At 46.4% G+C, this 21,901-nt stretch overlaps 1 protein-coding gene across 1 annotated transcript in view; it reads left to right on the forward strand.

Annotated features, from left to right (window-relative positions):
• The window catches only part of CLIC6 (chloride intracellular channel 6), a 48,685-nt gene extending 27,333 nt beyond the window's left edge, over nucleotides 1-21,352 (forward strand). The window contains exons 2-6 of the mRNA XM_054468939.2: nucleotides 10,289-10,398; nucleotides 10,949-11,074; nucleotides 11,703-11,809; nucleotides 12,361-12,542; nucleotides 19,251-21,352. Coding sequence (XP_054324914.2) covers nucleotides 10,289-10,398; nucleotides 10,949-11,074; nucleotides 11,703-11,809; nucleotides 12,361-12,542; nucleotides 19,251-19,412 — 687 coding nt within the window. The 3' untranslated portion in view covers nucleotides 19,413-21,352. The remainder of the gene's footprint in view (nucleotides 1-10,288; nucleotides 10,399-10,948; nucleotides 11,075-11,702; nucleotides 11,810-12,360; nucleotides 12,543-19,250) is intronic.
• The last annotated feature ends 549 nt before the right edge of the window (nucleotides 21,353-21,901 follow it).

The raw sequence follows: 21,901 nt of genomic DNA on the forward strand, positions 1-21,901 counted from the left end.
TCTTCTTAAGGCCTCAGGTGTATTATTTTGAGAAATGCATGTAATTATGTATCTCCTTTTTAGAATGAGAATTGGGGGCTAAGTTCCAAGGTGGCATATATGAATCGATACTGATCTTTTGATCTCTAAATTCCTAGGATGCGGCACCCATTCAGGTGCACAGGGCACTCACTTCTCACCAGCTGCTGATGGGTTGGGGATGCCTGCAGGGTCTCCTGATTGGACTTGGACAGAGATTCTTGCTTTTCTCTTTAATCCAGGGACAGTACAGAGGATCAAAGAGAAATTGCAGCCTTTGTTGAGAGTGATTTAGAGATTCAGAAATGAGGAGGGCCTGGTGTCTGGCCCATTTGGGTGGTGCCCTTTGGTCTGGAGTGTCTGTCACAATTCTGGGGTAGGTTTGCCACCTGTGCTATGCCAGTGATTTTTAAGTGCATCTCTAGTTGAGCTAAGCAGCAGACTTTTCCAAAGGTGGCCAAAGCCGGGAGGGGAAAGGCCGTCCCTGTATTAGCTGGTTTTCCACAGACTTGGGGAGTTTGTTAGGCTTGTCTTAAATTCTCATCTCCTCCCTGAACACTGACAGACCTCAGCCCTGTTTATCTGGTCCCTTCCCCTCCCGTCCCTTCCCCTCCTCTCCCCTTCCCTTCCCTTCTCAGCAGCTGTTATTTCCCTATCATGGGTCCCACCTCCTCAGCATTCAAAGTGTTAACCATCAAGTCTGATGGATGCATCTATGCTGGTGTTTTCATTAGCGAGGAGCAAAGGCCTACTTCTTGGTGAAGAAAACATCAACAATGGTATTTCCCCATCTAAAAATAAGGCTTTTATCTGGGCAGACAATAGGGTGACCAATAATCCCAGCTTGCCCAGGATTTAGGGGGGAGATGGTGGGATTTTCAGTTTTAAAATCAGGACAGTCCTGGGCAAACCAGGGTGAGTTGGTCACGCAGTGATTGTCATTTTGGGTGGGTGGGTAAAGGAGCCCCTGACAGGCAGGCTGGGGAGACATTTGGGGATAGTTGAGGCCAGGAGAACTGCAGGGCCTGCTAAGGCTCTCCTTCAGGAGGAGTGGTTTCGCTGTCTCTGGCTGCCTGTGATGAGGAATCTCATAGGCCTGTGAGGACAGGGTTTTGCTGTCTGTATAGGAGCTCACTGTGATGAGGAATCTCAAAGGCCTGTGAGGACAGGGTTTTGCTATCTCTGTAGGAGCTGCCTGTGATGAGGAATCTCATAGGCCTATGAGGACACGGTTTCACTGTCTCCATAGGAGCTCAGTGTGATGAGGAAACTCATAGGCCTGTGAGGACAGGGTTTCATTGTCTCTGTAGGAGCTGCCTGTAATGAGCAGTCTCATAGACCTGTGAGGACAGTGGTCATTTGCTCCATGGTGTGAGTTTTCATGGGGTACCTTCCATGGTCTTGGCCCTGTGCTTCCATGGGGAGTGGGAAGAAAATTCACATGGGCCAGGCCGCAAGGAGGCATTAGCACTTGTTCTGTAGGGAGGCTGACACTGTCCTGCTCTGAAGGAATGTCACCTACAGGAAACAATTAGTAACCAATTGGGTGCTAAAGGAAGGAAGGACAGAAGGAAGGAAGGAAAGAGACAAAAGGAATGAAGGAGGGAAGAAGGAAGGGAGGGAGGGAGGGAACAGAAGGAAAGTGATGGAAGGAGGAAAGGAAAGAGAAAGACAGAAGGGAGGAAGGAAGGAAAGAGGAAGGAAGGAAGCAAGGAAGGAAAGAGAAAGACAGACGGAAGGGAGGATGGAAGGAAGGAGAGCAGATTATCCAAGGTTCCTAAGTGTTGTGTCAGGCATTGTTCTAGGCATTGTATGTGTACCATCTCATTTAATTCTTATCCAGCACTAAGAGGTAGGTACTATTATGCTTTCATTGTACATGAAGAAAGACAGACACTAGAAGGTCAGGTGACTTGCCAGTGGTCACACTGCCTGGGAGCACTGTGATTCCAATTTGCATTTTAATAACATTCCAGAAGAATGACCTAAGGAAAATGGCATCTTATCAGGGTTAACCTTGTCCAGGATACGGGTTAGGAATTCCATCCAGAGAGATCCCCCAGGCGCGAGGCTCTGAGACCCGGCAAGAGCGGCTTCAAAAGCAGAAACGCTGTGCTGGGTGAGAGACTGATGATCAGGTAAAGGGAAGGGAAGAGTCCAGTTTCCATCTTGAGCACCAGGAAAGACAGTGGGGGCATTGAGTGGAGAGAAGAGCGAGAGAGAGAGCGCACTTTATTCTTTGAAGTCTATTTGCATCTTTGGCCAGGTTATTTAGCATCTCTGAAGTTCAGTTTCCTTGTTTATAAAATGGGAGGAATAATAGGACATGTCTTACACGATTTTAAGAGGATTAAATTCAACAACATCCACAAATGATTTAGAACCTTACCTGAAGTCAGAGTAGGTAGTCAGTGAATGGTAGCTGTGATGTTTTGTTTTGTTTTGTTTTTGAGACAGGGTCTCCCTCTGACACCCAGGCTGGAGTGCAGTGGGGAAATTTCGTCTCACTGTAGCTTCGACCTCCTGGGCTCAAGCAATTCTCCCACCTCAGCCTCACAAGGAGCTGGGACTACAGGCGCATGCCACCATACCTAGTTATTTATTTATTTATTTATTTATTTACTTTTTGGTAGAGACAGGGTTTCACCATGTTGCCCAGGGTGGTCTTGAACTCTTGAGCTCAAGCAATCTGCCCACCTCGGCCTCTCCGAAGTGCTGAGATTACAGGTGTGAGCCACCACACCTGGCCTATTATCTGTTTTTAAAGTCACCTTAGAAATTGTTGCTTTTTGGAGGATATTCTCCTTAATTCCTGTTCTGTGAAGGAATGGGCTAGTTTGTTTCTCCTGCATCTTGTTATTGAAGCAGCATCGTTCGCCTAGGGTAATGGTAGAGGTTCGTTGCCTCATGCCAAGGAAGTCAAGGACACAGACACACATGAAGTGAGGTTAAGAACGGAGGTTTAATAGGCAAAATAAAGAGAAAAAAGAAGAGCTCTCCCTCCTGCAGAGAGACAGGGGCGCCCCAGTGGGTCTTCTGTTCCTGTGGTGAAGTGCATGGGGTTTTATAGACTGGCTTGAGGAGGTGGTGTTTGATTTAAATAGAGCCCAAAGATTGGTAGGACCGGGCATGATGTTTACATAGTGCAGGAAGAAGCTGGCTACCACCCCATCCTAATCTTTTTTTAAGCTGGCTGGAGCCACCTTGCCTGTTCCTTTACTGTACACGTGGTTGATAAAGCAAAGGGAGGATGGAGCCGCCATGTTGAACATACCTGGCCCCCAGGTGGCCTTTTCCTATTGTCACAACTGCCGGCATTCACCCGTGCAAGCTTCCAGCTTGCTTATCCATGTTTGCAGCTCGATTTTATAGGCTGCTTTTTGTTAGAAAAGAAATGATTTGGCCGAGGAGGGCGGATCAAGAGGTCAGGAGATTGAGACCATCCTGGCTAACACGGTGAAACCCCGTCTCTACTAAAAATACAAAAAATTAGCAGTGCGCGGTGCCGGGTGCCTGTGGTCCCAGCTACTCGGGAGGCTGAGGCAGGAGAATGACGTGAACCCGGGAGGCGGAGCTTGCAGTGAGCCGAGATCGCGCCACTGCACTCCAGCCTGGGCGACAGAGCGAGACTCCGTCTCAAAAAAAAAAAAAGAAAAGAATAAAAGAACTGATTTGGAGGCTGCTTTTTATTAAAAGGGAAACCTTAGTGAGGACTTCCTTACCTCACTATCTGCCTAAATAATTTCTTTCTAACTCCTGTATCATTATAACCCTTCTTCATGTGCTTCTGCATTCCCATGGTGTTGAACTTCAAGCTGTGATGGGGAGTGGCTGTGTTCTCCTCCCATTCCATGGAATTCCCTCTCTTCGAGGGGGTGGTAGAAAAAAGTCAGCCGCCCACTGCTCAGGCTTTCTTAGCACCAACCCCAAAAGTCAGAAAGGACCTTAGCTTTTTCACCACTACAGAGGACTGTGGTGTGAGCCTTTTCACCGCTACAGAGGACTGTGGTGTCATTTCTGGAAAAGGAAGCAGTTCTCTGGACGCCTGCCACCTTCGCCACGGGTCAAGGTGTGCTCAGCCGTCCAGGTGCGCCCTTCTCTGGACCTTTTACAAGAGGTTTGTCTGGCTCCCAGACACGAATGCCTGGCCAGGGATTTTTGCCTTTTTGTCTCCTGGCTGAAGATCTGTTTGCTTTGCAATTTAGAAAGGGACTTAAGTTTTTAATTTTCACTTGGAATAGGTATAGGATGTGTTACTTTTTAGGAGAAAAAAAAATCAGTGGTTCTTTAAGGACTGCACAGTTTGGCATAAAAATCTCACTAATTGAGGCTCGTTAAAAGGCACCCTGCACTCCGTAATTGTCTGCTCTGGTGTGTTCAGGTTTGGAAGAGTAATGATGATGATGTTGATGATGATGATGACAATAATAGCTACCTTTATTGGGTGCCCAGGGATTCCAGTGTATCACACACAGATCTTGCACGATGTAGGTGCATGTATCCCTATTTTTTTTAAAAAGGGAGAAACTGAGGCTCAGGGAGAACAACTGAATCGCCCGAGGCCACACAATTAGTAAGTAGGGGGCCAAGGTTCACACAGCTCTCCCTGGCTCCAAGGCCAGCACCCATTCCTGTCCACCACGTTCCCTTGGAGAAACTTGATGTTGCCTGAAAAGGGAAATTTCAACGCATCAGGCAAATGGAGAGACTCATAATTTTTTTTAATTTACAGAACTATTCAAAATCAAGAAGTCTCAGATCAATTTAAATATTGCATTTTAAGTTATAACCATCAGACTGGGGGCTGGGCACAGAAGGCAGCCTGGCAGACTTGCTGCGGGTGACTCAGGCCCTCTTACTTTCTCTCCCACCTCCTCTTCTCCTCCTCCCATAGATGTGACTCTCAGTGGGTGATCTCTTAGTAGTGAGAATTTGTGAACTTCTGGAAGGGAAAAAGTTCGTGGATTTTGGCCCAGGAAAGAATGAGCAGGGAGGAGCTGTGAGGTACTTTCTACGGGGGACCTGGCCCCAGGCACGTGGGAGCCACTGGATTCAGGCCTCTGTCATTTTGTGAGTGTTTCCTGTGCACTAGGAACACCCTGATGACCGAAGATGGGGGGCTGTTGACTCCGGAAACCCTCATAAAAAGGGGCAGAGAGACCCCAGCTCCCCCACCTTTTCCTCATGGAAGCAATAGAAGACCCAACAGGGCTGAACCCTGCCCGTGTCCCAGGACCGTCTGCAGGGGATGGGACAATTTCTGGGTCCTGTCTTGATCCAAATGTCAGCCCTCCATGCAGGGGCGTGGGGGCGCAGGCTGGGGACGTGGCGAGCAGCCAGGGCTCCCGCGTGTCTCTTTCACAAGCACCCACCATTCCACATGCCAGATGCTGACAGTAATATCCCTCAGGCCCTCCTGGGTTGAGTTTACAACTCACACATTCCACGAGGGGTGTTCATCAACCCCGTACATCAACCCCCTAGCGTCAGTTGTACATGCAGTGAAATTTCCTGTGCTTCGAGGACTGACACCCAGCCTCCATGGGCAGGGCAGGCACAGGGGAGGTGGGGAAGGCTGGCTGTGTGGCTTGAAGGCCAAGATCTTCCTGCTTGGCCACGAAGTGCATGTTTGACTGCCAGTGTCCAAAGCGTGTGAGGCCACTGGGCATCCAGCAAAGGGCCGGGAAGGGATTCAGGGAAGTGTGTGGGTGGGACTGGGAGGAGGGAGTCACCTCCTGTCTGATCTGCCTTAACTCTTTCTCTCTGGCTTTTCATCAGTTCAGTTTAGCTGCCAGCAGAGAGAGCCCTGGCTGGGTCTTCTGGCCCCTTTGTTCCCCTCTGAGGACGACTCTCTGGCTTCCCACACCTCACTCTGTCTCTGACTCTGGCTTCCTCTGGTCACCTACTGTTTTTATTCAGCCTGAAGTCCCCCTGGCACGCTGGAACGGAGTGGCCCATTATCACTCACTCACTCACTCACTCACTCACTCTCCACATCCTGCGATGGATCCAAATCAGCTGCTTGCTCCCAGATCCCTCCACCAGACGCCACATCTTTCTCCTGGTTTTCTGCAGGGACTGGCATCCTTCCCTGCACACAGGATGCATGTCCTGCCTCCTTGGTTGAAAGCCAGTTATCAGAAAATAACCAATTAAAATATTACCGCTTTGTGGCCTCTTTATCTTCTCTCCACCACCTCCAAATTGTTTTTCATTATATTTGGGCAGAGTAGAGAAAAGTGCTTACTTGATGGAACGTGTTTACCATGTAAGCCCACACAGAATTTTCTAGAAAGATAGTAGAATCAAGAAGGTGGTAGGGGGTGGCCTGCTCTGGTGAGAAGGAGAGTGTGGGGTGTTGAGGAGCAGCCACGAATGTCTTGGGGAGTCATCGCCCCATCAGGTCTGCGCTGGGATGCCAGGTGTTTGGTCCTTTGAAGGCAGCGGTGCGGCAGGGAGCTGTCTAGTGGAAGGTGGCTGTGTGGGTGGTGCCCTGTACATGTAACTCCAGACCACTGGAGAGGCTGTTTGCCTGAACAAAAAGAAGGAATTAAGAAAAAGGCCTTTTGTCTAAATTTGGGAAGAGTAAGTATGAAAGGAGCCGGCAGGAGAGCCTGTAATTTAGGGAGGGCGTGTGGTGAAGAGGAACTGGTGACCTTGTGGTGCCATTTGGACCTGCACAACTCGGACCTTGGTGGGGAGCCCTGAGACAGGGAGGTTCGCAAGGCCAGGACCCAGCAGAATCCCCAAGTTCTCAGATGCTGAAGCTGGTATCCCGGGCCAACAGAGTTTTTCAGAATGTGACATCAGAGGCATTGGAGGCACCGTTTCTTTCTTTCGAGAATTACCTTTGGAGGAACTCAACAAAGTTGAATTTGAAAGGCAAACATACAGTTCTGGGTTATCCAAGCACCTAAGTCTTCGCTGGAAACAAAAGACACTCTACATTCTCAAACTGCTTACTTTGATTTGATCAGAAATGTATATGTACAAAAATTTCCTTCATAAGCTGAGAATCCTGCTGAGAAATTTTAGCCCAGAGTGCACTTAGCCTGAGAGAATTATCAGCACTGGGGGAAAATGAAAACTGTGTATGATAAAATGTCCCAATTATGGCGACAGTGTCAGTTATTCCCTCGGAATATAAGTCTTTATCCCATCATCTTGTCTGGCTAATGAATATGACCCAGGCCATCCTCTCCCATTATTGCTCAATAATGGGCAATGGAGATGGTGTATCTTTGCCTTTATTTTTGCTGGCACATCCAGGCACTGAAGCACATTAAAGTAATAAAATTAGGCAGCAAGGCATCCCAGTCACTCCCACCATGTTCCCGTAACCCTCTCATTTACAACAGACTGAGACAGAAAGGAATTTTTTAGAGCAATTTGCGATGAGGCAACACTGGATATGTAAATTCTGTTTTATTGGCAGTCACCACTGCTGGCTAATTCTAAAATGCCTAACAGCCTTTGGTTCACTAGCCATGCTGGGTCGGGACACAGTTTGGTTTGAAGGCCACAAAGGGGGAAATGTATAATTGCAACTTTCTTCTGTGTCTTAAGCTGTGGCCAAACAGATATTGTCCCATCCTTTTTCTGGCCAGATGTTCCGTCCTAGTGGCAGATCCGAGAAGCGGCCTGTTAAGAAGTTTAAGTTTTTACTGAGTTGGATGACTAAGGCAGTTTTTATTTTTTGAAAAATTTATTGCTCCTACCGGCTTTATTCCCCCTAAAGAAGTAGCTGCCAGGGTTCAGGAAACAGCAAGAAAAACAATTTCAAGGGAAATCACTAACTTGAGTTTGAGACCAGAGACCGAGCAGGCGGAGAGCCCCGTGCAATGTAATTATTGTGCAGATGCCACGGTGGAAAGAGGCCACTGCAAGAAGGGTCCATTGCAGAGGCAGAGCTTTGTCGAGGGGCGCTTGAACAAGATGCCCCTCGCTGGAATGGGACGCACACACTCAGGAGAGATTTGCCACGTACACAGTGAGTTATAAGAGGATTCCAAAGGTTAGAGAGACGGGAGGAAAAATGAACACAGTTGCCCCACTTTGCAGAACCTATTTTAGACTTTGCTGTGCTTTGTGTAACTACTATAAAAACAAGAGGTTTACAAGCTGCAGAGCAAGTCGGGACTGGCCAAAACATGTGTCCTTGCACTTTCTTCTCCCCGCTCCGCTTTTGCTTGGCTTGACTGTGCTCAAACCTGCAGTAGTTAAGAAAGTTCCACTGTTTAAGAGGGTTCCCAGGTCATCAGCCACTGGGAGTTTTCTCTAACTCAGCTCTGCCCTTCCCCTTGCTCCAGAACAGGGAGTGAGGAGGCGATGGGAGTGGCCTTCGAAATGGCCATAGGGTGGTGGGACCCCAAGGTGAGGAACAGCCTCAGGTGGACGAGGGGATGCTTTTCAGGGCCCATCTGCAGGGAGTTGTTGTGACCACTTGGATGTATGTGTCATAACTGTCCACCTTCCACCCTTCAGGCTCCCGGCAACTTCAAGACACCTGGGGAGATTCTCAGACCCTCTTCTCTAATAGGCAGAGAGGAAATTAATGCTGGCTTGGGGAGGGGAGAGTGGGAGAGGATGTGACGCACAGGCCCAGACTCTGAATTCCGCAATCTGGGTCTATTGGTGCCCCTTCATATGCAGTAAGGTCACCTAGTAACTCTGCGTTTATGGAGCTGTATTTATCACCTGGAAAGTCCTGCAAGTCTTCTTATCAATGGATCATCCAATTGGGGGTTCACATCATTTTGTCTTACACATTGACAATAATGCTGATGGCACCAGCCTTATCTCTTGCCCAAGATTGGACTAAGGCTGAACTTCTCACAGCATGCTTTCTGACCACTGGCATTATATCACTTTGGAGGAACATGTTAAAAATTCACATTCCTGGGCCCCATGCAGCAGGACCCACTGAATCGAACTCTGTATATTTTTTAAATTACTATTTTAACATTCTTTTCTTTTGTATTTAGGTAAAACTTATTGCGTTAGGCTGTTCTCGCATTGCTATAAAGAAATACCTGAGAGTGGGTAATTTATAACGAAAAGAGGCTAAGTTGGCTCAAATGCTGCAGGCTTTATAGGAAGCATGGTGCTGGCATCTGCTCAGCTTCTGGGGCAGCCTCACAAAGCTCACAGTCATGGAGGAGGGCAAAGGGGGAGCAGGCATGTCACATGGCCAGAGCAGGAGCAAGAGAGAGGGAAATGCCACATACTTTTCAACAGCTCAATCTTGTCAATCTTGCAAGAACTCATTCACTATCGAAAGGGCAGCAGCAAGGGGATGGTGCTAAACCGTTCATGAGAAATCCACCCCCTGACCCAGTCACCTCCCACCAGGCCCTGCCTCCAATCCTGGGGATTACAATTCGACATGAGATTAGAGCTGGGACAAATATACAAACCATATCACTTATATTCAGTAAAGTACCCAAACCTTAAGACTTTTATCACTCAAATACACTCGTGTAGCCACCATGCAGATCAAGACATAGAACATCATTGCCACCACCCAGAAGCCTTCCTTTTGTCCTTCCGAGACAATAGTATTTTCCAGGGACATCTGCTGTTCTGACTTCCACCATCATAGACAAGTTTGCCCTCTACCTACCCTGAATCATGCAGGATGCTTTGAGTCTGGTGTCTTTCTCTCAACATTGTGTGTGTGAGATGCACCCACACTGTTACTTGTATAATAGCTAATTCTTTTCCATTGTGGTGTAGTATCTCAAGGCATGGAAATACTAAACTGACACATGCATTCTACTCTTGATAGTATCTGGGTTGTTTCCAGGTTTTAGCTATTATACCAAAGCTGCTAAGAATATTTGATCCTTGAAGAGGATCGAGAGATAGAGGGAGGGAAAGGGCGTGTCTTTCTTTTTCACCTTTGGTGATAAAGGGAGTTCCCATTGCTGCTCCTTCCATCTGTGAGCTGCTGCTCAGAGGCCCAGTGTGGCAGGCAGTGGTGAGGTGGTGGGGAAGGAAGAAAGAAAATGCTCAGTGCAGTGCATACATGTGCATGTGCATATGTGTGTGTGTGTGTGTGTGTGTGTGTGTGTGTGTGTGGTGTTCTCTCCCCCATCCCCTACATCCACCGCCAACTCCACGTTGAGGCTGGTAAAATGGCCTCAGGAGGATATTCACAGCAACCTGACCATTCTTATCAACCTGCAATGATTCTGCATGTGCATGTTGTGGTGTCGGCATTTGTAATTGTGAGACTGTCTCAGATAGAAATCTCCTTCTCCACTTGTAGGCTGGTTATGATGGTGAGAGTATCGGAAATTGCCCGTTTTCTCAGCGCCTCTTTATGATTCTCTGGCTGAAAGGCGTTATATTTAACGTGACCACAGTGGACCTGAAGAGGTAAGACAAGGCGTCTGCCTTACCCAGTTCCCTGCACACACACACACACACACACACACACACACACACACACAGACCTGAGGCCCACGGTGCTGCATAGGCACGTCCATCCTCAGTCAGAGTCTGAACTGAAGCCCACGTGTGGGCCAAGCAGTCATGACAGGGTCGGCTGGGCTGGAGGCAGGAAGGAGTAGGAGTTGGGGGTGCTGTGAAGAACCTGCTCCCCCAGTTGCTGGTCAGCTGTGACTCTCCCAAGCCTGTCTGAGTACCATCCCTGGCTGATAACACTGGGGAGAGTTAACTTTTTCACCTCCGTTTGTTGATGTGCCCCTTTGTGCTCCATATTCACAAAGGGGCACATCAACAAGCCCATCATTTGTTAACGAATGCCTTTACTTTCATCGCCAGCAAGACATTTTCGTAAACCCACCGTCTACTTTGCAGTTCTCAAGAGTTGCTTCTCTTAAACTGGTGAGGACACAGCTAAGCCCTGGAAATGAGTCCAGATTCTCACGGTGGCCCATAAACACTGCTGTTTCCTCCCACCTAGGAAACCCACAGACCTGCAGAACCTGGCTCCCGGAACAAACCCTCCTTTTATGACTTTTGATGGTGAAGTCAAGACGGATGTGAATAAGATCGAGGAGTTCTTAGAGGAGAAATTAGCTCCCCCGAGGTAGGCCTCAGAAAACCAGTGTTCGTAACTTGATTGTCACGTTCCCCCACTAGTAGTCAATTCTAAAGCTCTGGGTAATGTGTGTGTGTGGTTTTCTGCAGCCCACGGTGCTCACTTCCTTAATCATACCCCTGGTGTAACCAGATTAGAATTCGGGGGCCTGGGTTTCATTGTGCTGCACCTGCAGCTTGGCAATCAGGGTTTGATGGCAGGAAGTGGGAGGAGACAGGTCCAGGGTGGGTGGTTGGCTGTATCCTAGACACCCTGCTGGAAGCTATGGAGTATGTGTTACGAAGAAGTATCATGGATTTTTGGACCTCGGGGGAGCTATTTCTACTCCATCCCCTTCGTTTTACTAGGGAGGCACCTGAGACCAGCAAGGCCAGGTGGGGTCCTGTGTCCCAGGACTGGCCACTGCCAGGAAACAACAGCAATCCAAACCTCTCCATCCAGTGCCATTCTCCTAGATGGTGTTACTTCCCAACCTTTGAGAGGAAAAGGGTCACGAAAACGTTGAAGGAAAGCTTTTCATTTTTATACCCAAAGAAAGCTGTTTTTCTCCATTGTATAGTATTATCTTAACTAAAACATTGCTTGTCTGTGATTCTCCAATTTTGAACTTTTCAAGGTATCCCAAGCTGGGGACCCAACATCCCGAATCTAATTCCGCAGGAAACGACGTGTTTGCCAAATTCTCGGCGTTTATAAAAAACACGAAGAAGGATGCAAATGAGAGTGAGTACCTCCCATCCTCCTGTTTTGTGTTCCAACAGACTCGAGCCTCAGCATGGCGGCTCATACGCTCCTGGGGTATTCCCATCTATTTCCCAGTGGATAGAGAAGTGAGTCTGGAGCTACAGAAAAAGTGCCTCCGACTTTGAATCTGCACATGGGCTTCAAGAGATGGAATGCTTCTTTTGAGGCTGGGAACCCAGAAAACAACATTTTTAGGGAAAATAGTCATCACCCAGGTGTTCCGGACACACCATGGGAATCGTGTTCAATAATGTTTCTGCCAGTCCACGTCTCCCCACAGGCTTTCCATAAGTATTTTTGAATAAATAAATGACTTCTAGAAGTAGCAATATTGTGTAGACAGCAGTGTGATTTTCCAGGGAAGAGTGAGCCCTGTATTCATATATTCTACATCCACCTCCTGCCTTCCCAGCACCCATTGCTGGCTGGCCACGTCTCAGCGAGGAAGGGAAGCAAACTCCATCACAGCTGGTGAAAAGTGACATGTACTTGCAAACCTCTCTTTGTGATTTCTTGCCCTTCTGTTTTAGTTTATGAAAAGAACCTGCTGAAGGCCCTGAGGAAGCTGGATAATTACTTAAATAGCCCTCTGCCTGATGAAGTAGATGCCTACAGCACCGAGGATGTCACTGTTTCTGGAAGGAAGTTTCTGGATGGGGACGAGCTGACGCTGGCTGACTGCAACCTCTTACCCAAGCTCCATATCATTAAGGTTCATCTTCCCTCCCGACACATGTGCCGAGTACATGAACGGGGCTCTGTTGTATTTTGTTTTTACTTGTGTTTGGGCCAGACATTTAAATAGTCTGACATGTGGACACTGGGATTAAAAACATTAGTTCTGTTCGGGGCAGCCAAGCCCCAGCTTTCACACACACAGAAGATGGGCTTCGGGTGTTCTCGGGAAGTGCCTGGGAACGTGGCCCCACCTTCTGCTTCTCTCTCAACCTGACTCACAGCCTAAAGAGAGGTTATGTGAAAGCAGCCTGAGGAATTTCATAGATTATACCTGGCATTAGCAATTGAGAATTGGAGATGAGGCGTGTAGAATCTGGGGCTATTCAAATGTGAACTCAGTCTACTGTTGGTGATTGTAGGGCTCCACATGGCCCCTTCTAGGGATGACAGAGGAGTGTTCTGTTAGCTTTTAACAGTGACCCTTGGCCAGGTGCAGTGGCTCATGCCTGTAATCCCAGTGATTTGGGAGGCTGAGGTGGGAAGATTGCTTGAGGCCAGGAGTTCAAGACCAGCCAGGGCAACATAGCGAGATCCCGTCTATACAAAAAATAAAAAAAATTAGCCGGGCATGGCGGTGTGTGCCTGTGGTCCCAGCCACATGGGAGGCTGAGGCTGGAGGATCACTTGAGCCCAGGAACTTGAGGCTGCAGCAAGTTAAGGAGGTGGCACTGCACTCTGGCCTGCGTGACAGAGTGAGACCCCGTCTCTAAAAACAATTAGGTTATTAATTATTTATTTATTTAAAAAAAAACATTGACCCTCAACATCCAGGAAGCAGCTGGCAGCTTTCGGCTGAGTATCTGCCATATTTGTTGCCCTGCCTTCCCATATAGTAGCTGAACATGATTTAAGAGCCATGAGTCATGTATTATTAGGGCTTAAAGACCTCCCAGACCGGTGGTTCTCCAACATTAGTAGGCATACAAACAGTCTGGGGAGCTTTTTAGAAATGTGAGTCCCCGGGCCAGGCATGGCGGCTCACGCCTATAATCCCAGCACTTTGGGAGGCCGAGGCAGGCATGTCATGAAGTCAGGAGATCGAGACCATCCTGGCTAACATGGTGAAACTCCCTATCTACTAAAAATACAAAAAATTAGCCAGGTGTGGTGGCGGGCACCTGTACTCCCAGCTACCTGGGGGGCTGAGGCAGGAGAATCGCTTGAACCCGGGAGGCAGACATTGCAGTGAGCTGAGATCGCGCCACTGAACTCCAGCCTGGGTGACAGAGCAAGACTCCGTCTCAAAAAAAACAAAACAAACAAACAATAAAAAACCAAAAAAACAAGAAATGTAAGTCCCCGATCCACTGCCTGCGCTAGTAAATCAGAGCTTCCAAGAGTGACCCCTGAAGCTCCAAGCGGATATCCCCACACTCGGACTCTGTACCTGTTGCTGTTTCTCAGCACAGCAGCGCTCCCAGCCACTCTATCACTTATTGAAGTTGAATGTGATTGCTGTGATGAGATTGCTGTGTCCTTGGCCCTTAGCAGCTCCAGATACCTCAGGAAGAAGCCCATGCCTGGCTCTGGGGCATTTTTATGATTAAAATCCTGCCAGGGCCAGAGCCAGGTGGTTGGTATAAGTGTAGGGGAGATGGGAGAAACACTGGGAAAAATAAGTCCTGGACCGTTTGTTCTAATAACACATTTAGTTAGCATTTAGAAATTACAAGTTAGCAGTCAGGCGCAGTGGCTCATGCCTGTAATCCCAGCACTTTGGGAGGCCAAGATGGGCAGATCACTTGAGGCCAGGAGTTTGAGACCAGCCTGGCCAACATGGAGAAACCCTATCTCTACAAAAAATAAAAAAATTAGCCGGATGTGGTGGTGCTCGCCTGTAGTCCCATGCATTTGGGAGGCCGAGGCACGAGAATCACTTGAACCCAGGAGGCAGAGGTTGCAGTGAGCACTCACTCCAGCCTGGGCAACAGAGCAAGACTCTGTCAAATAAACAAATAAATAAATAAATAAATAAATTACATGTTAGCATCACACAGTCTAGGGTGCTGAGGCTCCTGTGGGCTCCCAGCCACCCCTGGTGACTCTGCTTCATTCTTTTGCCTTTGTCTTCTTGCATTTCTTCCTTCTACCCTCTTCCCCTCTCAGTCCTGGCCCTGTTGCTCCCTTCTTCTCCCTTCCTTTTTGTGCTTGAGGATACTGACTTGAAATGCAGGCCTTCAGGAGGTTGCTTATCCCTTGGGCAGATGTCTTTTCAATAGCTTTGCCAGTCCACGGACATCCAAAATTTAATGAAAGCATCTTCACCCCTCAAAACCTGCTAAATTTGAGAGCTGCCTTCTAACAGGATATTTATGTAGTTGTGTTTTGATTGAGTCCCTTTTGGTAAATGCTTTTTAGTCCCTACTGTGACCAGCGTAGCATTGCAGAAATACATGAAAGTTGAGGAAGAGGGGGACAAATATCCCAGCCACAGAGCATTCGTGGCCCCTTGTTTAGCTCCCATGAGAAAAGACGATTTTAAATTTCAGTAGAAAGGGTAAGCTTTAGAGTGAGATTGCAGTTCACGGCTCCACTATAAGACCCAGCAGCAAAATCTACAAAGCCATTTAGCACTCACAATACCCAACAGCTTAATGATCTTCCAGGATGGAGTACTTCTGAAAGGAAATGAGAATCAATCTAAGGGAATTATGGTAAAAGATGAGAGTGTGAAGGGATTTATAATTTATTCCCCTGCCAGAAACCCAGCAAAAACAATATAAAAATAGGGTATTAGCTTCATCTTTTGTAGAACTACAAAGGGATGACAGATCACCGACTTAAAGAGTAGGAAGCTTCTTTCAGTGGGAGGAGCTACAGAACCATTACATGTTTCTCTGTATCTTTAGCAAGGTTCAGATTTCTCAAAAGGTAAAGAACACAGTCCTGAAATGCCCAACTCCAACTTCTTTGCTTGAGGCCTAGAGCATGAGGTGGGCCAGGAGGGAATCAGGGAACTTCCCTATAGAGACCATTGTTGAGCTGAGATCTCTAGGGAGGCAGAACTGAAGGAGGAGCCACACAGAGACACCATCTTTCTAGGCTATGACCCAGCACCTAATCCAGAGGAACAGTCTGTAGGGGAAGTAAAGAGGGAGGAAAGGAGGGAAAGCATTATGACTGCTGAGCAAAGAATCTAGGCCCCAACCAGTCAAGAGACAGACTACGAATTGCTTCGTTTTTAGCTGTAGTGGCCTTCTGCCTATCTGTGAGCCTCAGAATGGAGGATGGCCTAACCCTAACCCTAACCCTAACCCTAACCCTAACCCTAGCCCCAACTCTAATGTGTCTCTCTGGGGCAGAGCAGTGGTTGGTGACAAGGTGCTTGGGAGCAAATATTCCAGTTGGTTGGCCACCTGCCCTATCTCACTCCCTTTGCCCTCCCCACTGCTTTTAAGCAAATGATAGGTCCAGTAGATCTGCCTCATTCAAAGAAGGCCAATACCAGAGAGAATGCCAGTGAGACCTTGGTGTAGACAGAGTTGATTGAAAATAAGGGGGCAGGGGGAGGAATGATAAAGACAAGAAACAAAAACAGAAAAAAGGCAGATGGGAATTACATATATGATCAAGAACTGCTCCTCCAGCACATTAAAGAACGTTTCATACAGAAATTTTTCTACAGCCTCAAAGAAATGAAAGAGAATATGGGCTTTTTGAGAAAAATCTCAAAGACAAGACACAAGATGTTCAAAAATATACTATCACAAAGGGGATGGAAATCAGGCTGGAAGAGCTCAAGAAGAAAAGTAAAGACAAATAAAAGAACTGCAGAAATAAAAGTCCTGTTAGAAGTAGTAAGACACAGATGAAGACATTGCTGAAACTGATTTCCTCTGACATTCGCACACATCTTGTAGAGTTGGTTGTGGTATGTGGAATATGTTTGTAGCCTTGCCGTCAGTGATTTGGAAGACAAGCCTGAGAAAATCATCTAAAATCAAATGGGGAAGAACAAAAAAGGTGATTAGAGAGATCCCAGATATACATGATCAGGAACAAGAGAACAGAAAAGGAAAAGGAAAAGGAAAGGAAAAAAAAAAAAGAGAGAGAGAGAATGTTCAATGGGGAAATTACTTTGAACTAAAGGATGATCTGAATCTTTAGTTTAAATGACATGCCATATTAAACATTGCCCCAGAAAGATCAACACACTGAGACATACTTGATACATTACTGAGCTTTGAGAATAAAAAACAACCCTTTTTGGCACCTGGACAATAATAATACTGTAATAACAACAACAGTAATAATAATAAAAAGAGTGAAATAGAGTAAAGCCACTGAAATAGGGAATAAATTCAGACTGGCCCCAGATGTCTTCATGAACCCATTAAAAATCAGAAAATTGTGGTTTAACATCTACAGAGAATTAAAGAAAATGATGTGTGAGGTAAGAATTTTATATCTAGGCAATTACCATTTTCACCTAGACCTTTGGTCTCTTTTTCAAAAAACATAAAATTGTTCCATGATGATGAAATAAAATCATAATCAAAGTAAGAATCCAGAAACAGAGAAGGTGTGTGAAATAAAAGAACAGGTCCTAAACAGAGAACCCCTTTAAATCTGAAACTAGTCCTAAGACCAAACAGCGGTGGGAATTATACGGACAGAATAGAGTCAGACTATATTAAACTATGTCGTTACCACCATTGGAAGGAGGATAAGAGAGAAGAAATGGAAAGAAGCTTAAATACATAAATTCCCTCATTTGTCATCATCAGGAGTTAACAGGCAGCATCTAAAATTAGTAAACCAAGGCCGGGCACAGTGGCTCACACCTGTAATTCCAGCACTTTGGGTGGCTGAGGCGGGTGGATCACTTGAGGCCAGGAGTTCGAGATCAACCTGGGCAAAATGGTGAAACCCCGTCTCTACTAAAAAGACAAAAATTAGCTAGGTATGGTGGTGCACGCCTGTAATCCCAGCTACTCGGGAGGCTGAGGCAGGAGAATCGCTTGAACCTGGGAAGCGGAGGTTGCAGTGAGCCGAGATCCTCCACTGTACTCCAGCCTGGGTGACAGAGCAAGACTGTCTCAAAAAAACAAAAAGCAAAACAAACTTGATAAATCAAGAAACAGAGAATTCCTATATATTTAAAGTTATATAGGAAACCACTGAAGAGTTAACATGACCATAATCCTTTTAAATGACCAGAAAGAGGGACACACACATGCATACAGAAGAAAGACAGAAAACCAAGTTCAGTGTCACATTCATAGGCGTGGCCTTAAACAATGTACTCAGGAATGTTAAAATAAAAAGATGGGCAAAGAAAAACCAGGTACATACAAACAAAAGAAAAACGGACTTCTTAACATGAGCATCAAGAAGCTGGCATTCAAGGAAGAGGTGTCAGACAATTTAGGAGACTCTTTGAAAATTATATGGTTATTCTTTGCTGTCACATTGCATCAATGACTGCTGGCCTCCGAAGTCTGCGCAGTAAGCCCCAAAGGTCTTCTCATTAACCCCATGCCTGCATCATGCAGATATCCTGGGAACCAGTGGGACGGGAGGCAGCAAAGCCGAACTGGCCTTTGTGGCTCTGGGTCTCCACTTCAGGTTGAATTGTGCCCTCCTCCCAATTCCTGTGTTGAGATCCTAACCCCCAGTAGCTCAGAATGTGACCTTATTTAAAAATAGGGTCTTTGCAGGTGTAATTAGTTAAAATAAAGTCATATAGGCGTGAGATGGACCTAATCCAGGATGGCCAGTATCCTTGCAAACTGGGGAAATTTGGAAACAGAGACACAGGGAGAAGGCTGTGTGAAAATGGAGTTATGCTTGCACAGCCAAGGCACTGCCAGAAGTGGAGAGAGAGCCTTCCCTAATGCCTTCAGAGGATGCATGACCCTGCTGATACCCTGATCTTGGACTTCTGGTCCCCAGAACTAGGAATCAGTAAACTTCTTTTGTTCTAAGCCTCCCAGCATGTGTTACTTTATTATGGCAACCCTAGCAAACTGGTACAGTCCCCAGTGTTCTGCACATCTTTGTGACTAATTCCCCAACTGTACCCCTCTTGCTAGAGGAAGCGTCTCACACTGCTGTGTTTCTCGTGGTGCTGTCTCTCATCTCAACTGCTTTTTCCTTACACCCACCATCCCCATGAGGGTAGGGATTTGCATCTGCTTTGTTCATGAATTTCCCCTCTGCACAGGCAGGCCCCACGATCAGATGATGCTCTTAGTGGCAGCATGATGGCATTCAGGAGGATTAACATGCACAGATGTTTGGGACTGAAGAAGTGAGGTTCAGCAAGTAGGAAGAAGAGAGGGCACCCTTTAAACGGCAGATCCACCACGTGTCTTTATTCACATAGCACCAAATAACACAGTAGCATAACATATGGAAAGAAATAACAGGCAACACAAGGAGAAATCCACCAGAGTCCAGAGCATACTCGTGCCAGCGGATTCCAAGACCCGTCTGTGACAAATTGGTGGGCAGAACTATGTGCAGTCACTGTAGTGAGTACAGGACCTTTATAGTCCTCCCCACACCCAAGATGGCCCTATGCAAGTCAAGATGCCATGGTGGGTAGCCCGGATGACTGTGGGATGACATGGGGAGCGGGGAAAGAATGTATTACATGCCTCAAAAGAATGGACTGTCCGACTTGGGAGCCTACCTTACCAAGTTTTCCCTTTACTGATCATTTTCTCTTCATTTTCAGATTGTGGCCAAGAAGTACAGAGATTTTGAATTTCCTTCTGAAATGACTGGCATCTGGAGATACTTGAATAATGCTTATGCTAGAGATGAGTTCACAAATACATGTCCAGCTGATCAAGAGATTGAACATGCATATTCAGATGTTGCAAAAAGAATGAAATGAAGCTGGGCTGTTTTCTGTCTTTTTTCTCAGTTGAGTGAGAGAGGATACGAAAACAGTGTGTTCTATGCATTTCCCCCAAATAAGTCCTTCACAAAATAACACCCATAGTGGGATCCACTCAACCCCAAATGATGCATGGCCTTGTAATTTGTCAACTCACTTGTGTATCTGAATATACCAGTATCTGTTGTTAGACACACCAATTGTCCAGTTAATTTATATCTGTGGCATTCACTGACATTGGAATCGATGATATTTAGGGCACGTGTTTTTCATTTTAAGTTTGAAAACAAATTACGTTTGGGTTCAATTCCTTCAATTTTTAAAAAACTGGTCTCTGAGAGTTTTTTAAAATCATTGAGAGCGTGTTTTTCTTCTCTAAAACATTAATTTTCTTCAAAATGAAAATACTGCTTTGTAATTACAAAATGAGACACACCTATCTTGATATTTTAAAGCAATATCAGAGGGTGTAAAGAAGGACATTTTAACAATCACTTTCAATTTTACTCCACTTAATTACTGAAAACTTACTGGAGAACATCTTCCAAATCTTCAATATCTTGCTCTCTCTCTGTCTGTCTCACACACACACACACACACACACACAATTTCATTCATATATGATATTGCATTATTTTATTTTAAAGCACTGGTGAGGGGACCTCTTAGTAATGCCTGGATGATCATACACAGAGGACTTACACCATACAAAAAGATTGGGCATCGCAGTGCCAGAGAAGATGCTTGAGGTTAGATTTTAAGGAGTGGGGAATTGTGGAGCCCACAGATGCACACGCAAGGACCAGCAGGAACCAGAAGCCCTGGGTCACCCCCACTCTGCCTCATTTCTGCCTCCAGGATGCCACTGCCTCTGTTTCCAGGAAAGGCAAGGGGGAGGGTGCTTATCCATGTCTCTGGTTCCAGCTTCCTGTCCTTGCTCCCTCCCCTCTTTTAGAGACTGTGCCTTCAGCAGGACTCTTAATATCTGCTGCAACTTGGAGAACCTCCCTGCCCTGAAATGTGAACCAAGCACACTTTGGTTCCTTCTCCTGGCGGCTCTCTCTGAGACCCAAGGCTGCAGTCCCTCAGTGCTGGTGGGATCGTGTGAGGCTAGCATGGTCACTGATGCTTCTCTGCCCTTCATTGTCTCATCTAGACATCAAGCAGGGAAAATCCAGAGAGATTAAATTCATGGTGACAAGTCCTGGGAAGTTCTGGTAAACGGTCCAGTTAGGGAGGAAGTAGAAACTATTGACTCAAAAGAGTTTCTGGTTGATCTGTGGCTTTGCCTCCACCATCCCTAACCAACCCTCAACACAGCTTTGTGTGTGGGCTGAATGCTGGCCTTAACCCCAGGCGTGGAAGAGAAAATGTGAGGTTGTTTAGATACTCATCAGGACCTCACAGGAGCTGAGCCTTATCAGCCAGAATGTGTTCCTCGGACAGTCGCACACATCTTACAGAAAACCCTCCTTGTAGAGTTGGTTGTGGTATGTGTTTGATGCTATAAAGCTCATTTTTAATGTGTACACCTGCTCTAGGGGCGATTCGTTTGAAAGAGAGTAAGATGCATTACCAGAAACTATCCTGGGATTAGGTGAAAAATGTCTAGCAAAAGAAACAAAGCTTTAATAGGGTGGCCTCTTTCTCTCCTCGATTATGACTGCTGCAGTTTTACCCCAGCAGTCGGCTGTCTTTGTCAACCATACGTTTTTGGAGGTTGTGTCTAGCACGTGTCACCCTTGTCCACGTTGTTTCACATCTGGTTAGGGGGCAGATTTTAAAATGTAGTTTTGTAATGTTACATTTAAGCGTGATAAATGATTAGACCACCAGATGTTGCTAGTGCTAACTTTGTATTCTTAGACATTAAAATGATTGACATAAACTCTTTGTGCCTTGAAAATGAAACAAATTATTAAAATGTTTAAAGGGAACCAGTTTCTTTCGTTCTGTTTTTTTTTTTTTTTTGCATTCCCCATTCTCCATTTAGGTTTCAAGAAATAAAATGAATGGTACGGGCTTCTTTTAAAATGGTGAGGACAGGCCCAACATAGTGGCTCATATGTGTAATCCCAGCACTTTGGGAGGCCAAGACAGGCAGATCACCTGAGGTCAGGAGTTCAAGACCAGCCTGGCCAACCTGGTGAAACCCCATTTCTACCAAAAATACAAAAATTAGCCGGGCATGGTGGTGGGCACCTCTAGTCCTAGCTACTAGGGAGACTGAGGTGGGAGGATCGCTCGAGCCTGGGAGGTGGAGGTTGCAGTGAGCTGAGATCACACCACTGCACTCTAGCCTGGGCAACAGAGTGAGACCCTGTCTCAAAATAAAATATAATAAAATGGTGAGAGCAAGTTTGAACCTGAGATTATGGGCATTTGAATTAGAGATGATCCATACTTCAGTTGTGAATCACAAAGACATTTTAAAGGAGCCTTAAAGAGGCCTGCAAAGACACCCATGAACAGTCCTTGTCCAGGTG

This window comes from Pongo pygmaeus, chromosome 22, assembly GCF_028885625.2.
Source record: "Pongo pygmaeus isolate AG05252 chromosome 22, NHGRI_mPonPyg2-v2.0_pri, whole genome shotgun sequence".
Classification (NCBI taxonomy): Eukaryota; Metazoa; Chordata; class Mammalia; order Primates; family Hominidae; genus Pongo; species Pongo pygmaeus.